Source organism: Mus caroli, chromosome 17, assembly GCF_900094665.2.
Source record: "Mus caroli chromosome 17, CAROLI_EIJ_v1.1, whole genome shotgun sequence".
NCBI classification, from domain to species: Eukaryota; Metazoa; Chordata; class Mammalia; order Rodentia; family Muridae; genus Mus; species Mus caroli.
This window is the reverse complement of record NC_034586.1, coordinates 43,474,565-43,482,249: the sequence shown is the minus strand read 5'-3', so window position 1 is coordinate 43,482,249 and position 7,685 is coordinate 43,474,565. Positions and strand designations below refer to the sequence as shown.

At 49.2% G+C, this 7,685-nt stretch overlaps 1 protein-coding gene across 1 annotated transcript in view; it reads left to right on the top strand.

Annotated features, from left to right (window-relative positions):
* Nucleotides 1–5,062: 5,062 nt before the first annotated feature.
* The window catches only part of Ptcra (pre T cell antigen receptor alpha), a 7,733-nt gene continuing 5,110 nt past the window's right edge, over nt 5,063–7,685 (top strand). The window contains exon 1 of the mRNA XM_021185741.1: nt 5,063–5,141. Coding sequence (XP_021041400.1) covers nt 5,063–5,141 — 79 coding nt within the window. The remainder of the gene's footprint in view (nt 5,142–7,685) is intronic.

Genomic DNA, 7,685 nt, shown 5'->3' with positions numbered 1-7,685 from the left:
CACACACACACGCACACACACACACGCACGCACACACACACGCACACACACGCACACACACACACACGCACACACACACACACACACACACACACATGCAAACAAACTGTGCTGGAGGCGGAGCTGAGGTGACAGAGCATTGGTTTGCACAAAGCCATGAGTTCTGTCCCCAACCCCACATAAAGCCAAGCACAGCCGTGTGATCACCCTGTAACTCTGGTGCTTGGGAGATGGAGGCATGAGGGTCAGAAGTTCAAGATGGTGAGAGGGAAGACTGGGCTCTGTGAGACCCTGCCTCAGAGATGGGGATGGGGAGGAAGAGAGAGGGGAGGGAGGGGAGAACACAGGACACTTGGAATGCAAGGTTATCCAAGTTCATTTCCATGGATGCTCATCCAAGACTTGGGATTTACCATGCCGGCCCCAGCACCTGGAAGAGGCACTAATCTAGCCTGTTACTTTGGCTAATTAAAGCTGTAAAGTTTTACTAGCAGCCCACAGTCAATACGCTTGAGGTGCTAGGACTTTCCTGGCATCCTGTAGAAGGAATCAGAATTTTTTGGAGATGAGAATGCTGGACTGGGTTTATCCTATGAACTCTAGCCACCCCTGCGGTCGCACAGTTAAAGGAGCCAGAAGACATTTCCAGAACTAAACCGTTAAGAAATGTATAGGTGAGCCAGGTGGGGTGGCTCGTGTTTGTCATCCCAGCACATGGGAGTTAGGACAAGGGTAGTCTAAGGCCAACCTGGGCTACTTAGCAAGATGGGGGAGGGGGAGGAAAACCAAGGGAGAGCACTGAAGAGATGGCTCAGTAGGTAAGGCATTTTCCCAGCAAGCCAGAGGATCTGAGTTCGAATCCCTAGCACCCTCCTAAAAGTTGGATATGCTCTAGATTCCTATGACCTTAGGCAAAACAGGAGGTGGAAACAGGAGAATCATGGAAGCTTGTGGAGCTAGCCTGGAGAGAGCAAAACAAACAGAAAAAGAGAAACATAGGCCTGGGGAGATGGCTCAGTGGTTAAGAGCACTGGCTGCTCCTCCAGAGGTCCTGAGTTCAATTCCCAGCAACCACACAGTGGCTCGCAACCATCTGCAATGGGACCCGATGCCCTCTTCTGGTGTGTGTCTGAAGACAGGGACAGTGTATGTTCTTACATAAAACAAAATAAATTTAAAAAAAAAAAAGAAAAAAGAAACAGAAAGAAAGAAAGGAAGGAAGAAGAGAGACACTGTCTCAAACAAGGTGGAAGGCCGGGTACACACCTACACACCTGAAGTTGTCCTCTGACTCTATTATGTTCTGTGCAACCCTCACCCACAAACATGTACACACACCATCCACATTCATATACAATACACATCACACAAAAGAAGGAAGAAAGGAAGAAAAAGAGGCAAGAGGAGGCTGCCAGCATCCTTGCTCTGATGGCTAGGATCGCTACCGGGGTCAGCAGGGCTGGACTCCCTCATCTGACTGTAGTTAATGTCATCCTGGTCATGTAGAAGCCAAACACTGCGATTCTTCAAAGGCAGGATCCGGGCTCAGTAAGGATGTGGGTCAGTGGTAGAGGGTTTCCCAGCACACATGAGGCCCTTCCTGGTTTGCTAGAATAAATGCTCACGGTGATATAACTTGGTTTTCCTCAGCCTGGGTTCCTCAGCTAGAAACAGGCAGTTAAGGCCCAAGGCATGAGTCGTGAGCTGCCTGGGGCTTATAGCCAACCTGCAAGTGACTGGTCCGTGCTAATGCATGAGCATCCTTATTCGCGCTGGGTGAGGAGCTTTGGAGACCTTCTGGGGCTTCTGGGAAGAGGATCAGGTAGGGGAAGTTTCCAGATGAACTCTCCCTGCCCTCCAAGAGGGAGGCAGGAGCTGGGCTGGATATGGGTCACCAAGCCAGCAGCCCCTGTCCCATCTGCACTGTGGTCGCAGAGCCTGGGCCAGCACTTCCCCAGACTGGAGAATGACAGAGGCAGAGTCGTTAGGGACACCTGCCTCCCCTCCTCCCACTTCAGGGCGGGAAGCCACCATGCTGCACCTGGGCCTGCAGGGCCTGGGAACACGTGGAGCCCACAGCACCCAAAGTCCCTCCCCCACCAACCTGGGTCCTTGCGCAGGGTCAGGAGAGAGCAGGAAAGTGGCCATTAAAACTGCCCTTCCGGCACAACGGCATAGTGGGGTGAAGCTGGCACAAGAATAAAGAAGAGGAAGAAAATAAGGCTGTGTATAGAAGAGACAGCAACGTGTAATATGGCGCCTTCGGGGGTCAGGAAGGGCTATTCTGCAAGTAATCTCAGGTTAATTATTTCTTGTGTGTGTGCGGTACTCACACCAAAATTTGTATCCTATTGGGGAGAGAGGTGGACTGGATAAGATTAAACTAAGCACACACACACAACACACACAGACCATTATTCTTGCTTTTGTTTTTCTTTCTTTTTTCTTTTCCTTCCTTCCTTCCTTCCTTCCTTCCTTCCTTCCTTCCTTCCTTCCTTCCTTTCCTTCCTTCCTTCCTTCCTTCCTTCCTTCCTTCCTTCCTTCCTTCCTTCCTTCTTGTGGACGTTGTACATCGTGGTGCGCACTAGGCTCCGCACCACGATGTACAACGTCCACAAGCAGTGTCCTGGCACTCACTTTGTAGACCAGGCTGGCCTCGAACTCAGAAATCCNCCTGCCTCTGCCTCCCGAGTGCTGGGATTAAAGGCGTGCGCCACCACGCCCAGCTGTTTTTGTTTGTTTTGTCTGTTTGTTTTTTAGTTTTTTTGTTGTTTTAAGATTTATTTATTATATGTAAGTACACTGTAGCTGTCTTCATACACATCAGAAGAGGGCGTCAGATCTCATTATGGATGGTTGTGAGCCACTATGTGGTTACTGGGATTTGAACTTAGGACCTTCGGAAGAGTAGTCAGTGCCCTTAACCCCTGAGCCATCTCTCCAGCCCTTGTTTTTGTTTTTGTTTTTGTTTTTGTGTTTTTGAGACAGGGTCTTGTGTAGCCCAGGCTGGTCTCAAATTCTCTTTGTAGATGAGGATGGCTTGAATTTCTGACACTTCTGCCTTGACCTCAGTGCTGTGACTGCAAGCACACCCCTCACCTGGTTTATGCAGGTTCCGATGGAACCCAGGGCTTCAGGAATGGCAGAGAACAAGTTACCTGCCTCCTGCTCAGCCACTTGGAGGCTATAGGAGGAGGGGGACACCAGACAATGGATCCCCATGTCAAAAAGTAAGTAGAGCCAGGCAGAGAGGGGTGTGCTTTTAATCCCAGCATATGGCAAGCAGAGGCAGGTGGATCACTGTGAGTTTGAGACCAGCCTGGGCTACTAGATAGTGAGCCAGCCAGGGCTACCCCAGAAAACCCTGGCTCAAAAACAAATCAATTTTGTACTGGCCTCAACCTTGGCCAGAGAAGTTTCTTCTGCGAGGAGGAGCAGCTAATGCAGACTCAGAGCTGGCCTGAGCAACAATTGCATGCTTAGCTCCAAACGAGGTGTCTGCATCAACCCACACACCGCCCGAGGCCCATGGAACATCGTGGAAGCAGGGCTGGAAAGAACATGAGAGCCAAAGATGGGAGGCAAGCTGTGAAAATGCTGGCTGCCGCCCTCATGAGCATGCTTCGGCTGTGGCTACCTGCATAGGATTCTCACAAGATTAGCCAACATTCCAGCAAGCACGGCTAACTGGGCTCACTGGGTTATTAAAAGAGAGAGAGAGAGAGAGAGAGACCTCATTAAGACGGTAGGAAGACAGCTGCAGGATGTGTAGGGGATGAGTGAATGCATGTATGAAATTGCCAAGGAATAAATAAATATATTAAAGGAAAAACCCAGCACTTGGGAGGTGGGGGCAGGAAGAGCAAGGTTGGCTACAGAGCAAACTCAAAGTCAGCTGTACTGCACGAGACTGCGCCTCCAAAGAACAAAGGTAGGGACTGGAAGAAGGGCTCAGCAGTCTGCAGCACATTGCTCTTGCTGAGGACCTGAGTTTGGTACCAAGCACCTAAGTCAGGTGTCTCACAAGCCTCTGTGACTCCATCTCCAAGGCCAATGCCTTAGACACACATATTTAAAAACAAGTGTGTGTGTGTGTGTGTGTGTGTTTTGAGTCAAGGTCTCTCTGTGTAGCCCCCTGGCCATCCTGGAACTCACCTTGTGCTTGAACTCACAGAGATCTATTTGTCTCTGTCTCCCAAGTGCTGGGATTATAGGTGTGTGCCACCATACCAGGCAATGATAAAAACTGTAAAAGCAAAAAATTGATTAGCCAATGAACTAATTGATTTAATTAAATTAAAAATGAAAAGCTTTGCCGGATGTGGTGGCGCACGCCTTTAATTCCAGCACTCAGGAGGCAGAGAGGCAGGCAGACTTCTGAGTTCGAGGCCAGCCTGGTCTACAAAGTGAGTTCCAGGACAGCCAGAGCTACACAGAAACCCTGTCTCGAAAAAAAACAAAAAAAAACAAAAAAAAAAAGAAAAGCTTTGGATCTGGAGGATGACAGGAAGAGCTGCACATGGAGTCCCGCCATCCCATCCCCCTGGGACTCTGTCTAGTGGATGGCAATTGCTCTCAAGTAGAGAAGGAACTAGGCTTGGGAAAGGCTTTGGGAATCTGGGGTGGCACACACTTTTAATCCCAGCCAGCACTCTGGAGGCAGAGGCAGGTGGATATCTGTGATTTGGAGGCCAACCTGATTTACATAGTGAGTTCCATGCAAGTCAGGTCCACACAGCAGAGACCTTGTCTCACACAGAGGAGCCTCTGGGGCCTGTGAAGTGCTTTTCAAACAGGGAGGAGGTTATGAGAGGGTAGGCACCCAGCCTCTGGGATAGGAGTGGGACCTGAGTTCCCTGGCACCCCTCCTCCCCAGAAAGCACTGGGAACTAGTGGGTAAAGCAGAGCAGCTGGGGTACAGCTGGGTCTGTGGTCTGGGAAGCAGTCTAGGGGAGCCTTCTGCCCTAGCCCACACCTCAGAGCTGCAGCTGGGCCTGTGGCCTGGGAGGCAGACTAGGGGGGCCTCCTCCCACAGCAGGTAGCTCCCAGCTGCAACTGGGTCATGCTTCTCCACGAGTGGGCCATGGCTAGGACATGGCTGCTGCTGCTTCTGGGCGTCAGGTGTCAGGCTCTACCTTCAGGTAAGTCCCTCTTGCCTCCCTATTTGGCTCTCACTGAGTTCATCCCCTGGTACGAGCTGAGCCTATACAGCGATGAGTGAGCTCCATGGCCCTCTGGTTCTGAGGTCTGATGTCCTTCTCCAGAAGGACACTGTTGTTTTGTTTTGTTTTGCTTTGTTTTCTGAGACAGGGTTTCTCTGTGTAGCGCTGGCTGTCCTGGAACTCACTCTGTAGACCAGGCTGGTCTTAAATTTAGAAATCCACCTGCCTCTGCCTCCCAAGTGCTGGGATTAAAGGTGTGCGCCAACACTGCCCAGCCTACTCTAACCTTCTCTCTGTTCTATCCAGTGTTGGGGGTTGGAAGGGAGGTAGAGGCCGACTGGCCTGGGCTTTGGGACAGAAGTGCTTGGGGTGGGGAGAAACAATCTGGGAGGCTTTACAGAGAAACCGAATCGCTTTAGGAGGCTGAGAGCTCTAGGGTCACTCCCAGCCTTCTCTAGTTCTGTTGTTTACAAGGTCTTAGTAATAAATACCATTTCCCAAGCTTAGGCGGGAGGGATGGCTCATTGGTTAAGAGCACTGGCTGCTCTTCCAGACAGGTCCTGAGTTCAATTCCCAGCAATCACATGGTGGCTCACAACCATCTGTGATGGAATCTGAGAACACTCATATACCTAAAATAAATCTTAAAAAAAATAAAGATTATTTCCAAAGCTTACTTACCAAAGCATTACATTATCTTTACACCTCACAACATTCCTACTGGGCGCTTATCCGGAGATTTGGACCTCGGTGGATTAAGGGGATTGAGTCAGGGGCCACCCTCGGCTCTGTCTGAGGCCTTGTCCTACACTTGGCCCACTATGTCACATGGCCAAATTTTGGACATTCTTCAAGGCAAAGAAGACAGATTTGTGGTCACAGAGGCCCCAGTGAGCATGCTCACTGGAGATGTGCTCCGTGTTCCTACACCAGTCATTTGGCCGCCTAATACTTCATCTTTTCTTCCCCATTTCTCTGGCACCCTGGGCATCTCTTTATCTTGGCCACACAAGAGTCCACAGTGTCAATTTATTGCTAATATTGGGGATTTTCCTTACATTGAAGAAGCACAGATCTGACTCTGCAGGTTGAACTCTGATCCCCCCAGGCGCATGCTCCACTGGCACCCAGTCTCTTTTCTCTCTCACACACACAAAGTAAATTTTGTTGTTGTTGTTTTTACGACAAGGTTTCTCTGTGTAGTGCTGGCTGTCCTGGAACTCACTCTATAGACCAGGCTGGCCTTGAACTCAGAGATCTGCCTGCCTCTGCCTCTTGAGTGCTGGGATTAAAAGTATGTACCAACATAGCCTGACATACAAAGTACATTTTTTTGTTTTTTAAATATTATGAGAATATAATTATTTTTAAGATTTATTTATTTATTTTATGTATATGAGTACACACTGTAGGTGTACAGATAGTTGTGAGCCTTCATCTGGTTGTTAGAAATTGAATTTAGGACCTCTGGTCCCTCTGGTCAACCCTGCTCGCTCAGGCCCAAAGATTTATTCATTATTATAATTAAGTACACTGTAGTTGTCTTCAGACACACCAGAAAAGGGTGTCAGATCTCATTACGGGTGGTTGTGAGCCACCATGTGGTTGCTGGGATTTGAACTCAGGACCTTCAGAGGAGCACTCAGTATTCTTAACCACTGAGCCATCTGACCAGCCCCAAGAACATAATTTTTAAAAATATATTTATTTGTTTAATGAGTACTTATGAGAATATATGAGTACACTGTCATTGTCTTCAGACACACTAGACGAGGGCATAGGATTCCATTACAGATTGAAGTGTTGGGTGTGTAGGCGCTGGGAATTGAACCCAGGACCTCTGGAAGAGCAGCCAGTGTTCTTAACTGCTGAACCATCTCCCCAGCCCAGTATATGTTTTCTTAAGAGAAGGAATAAGTGGGGCTAGATCAATGGCTTACTGGTTAAGAGCACTGGCTGTTCTTCCAGAGGATCCGAGTTTATTCCCAGCCCCTACATGGTGACTCACAACCACCTATGACTCCAATCCCAGGGTATCTGATGTCCCTTGTGGTCTGTGCAAGCACTGCTTGTGTGTGGGGCATGGACAGACTTGCTGTCAAAACACTCATAGATGTAAAGTAAAATAAAATCTAGGAAAAAAAAATTAAAAATAGAGTAAGACTCCAAGCTGGGGGTGGGGGCGGGGCACAGCTCTGTTGAGTGTTCACTCCCCAGCACTGGGCTTGTCGTGTGCTAAATCTTCAGGGTGTGCACATGCCTGAAATCCAAACTGTAAACTCCGCAGGTGGAGCCAGGAGGGTCCAGAATTCAAAGTGATCCTTAGCTGCATGGGAAGTTTGAGGCCAGCCTGGGCTACCTAGCAAAGGGTCTCAAAATCAAGCCAAGCGTGGTGGCGCACGCCTTCCCAACACTTGGGAAGCTGAGGCAGGCAGATTTCTGAGTTCAAGGCCAGCCTGGTCTACAGAGTGAGTTCCAGGACAGCCAGGGCTACACAGAGAAACCCTGTCTCAAAAAACAAAA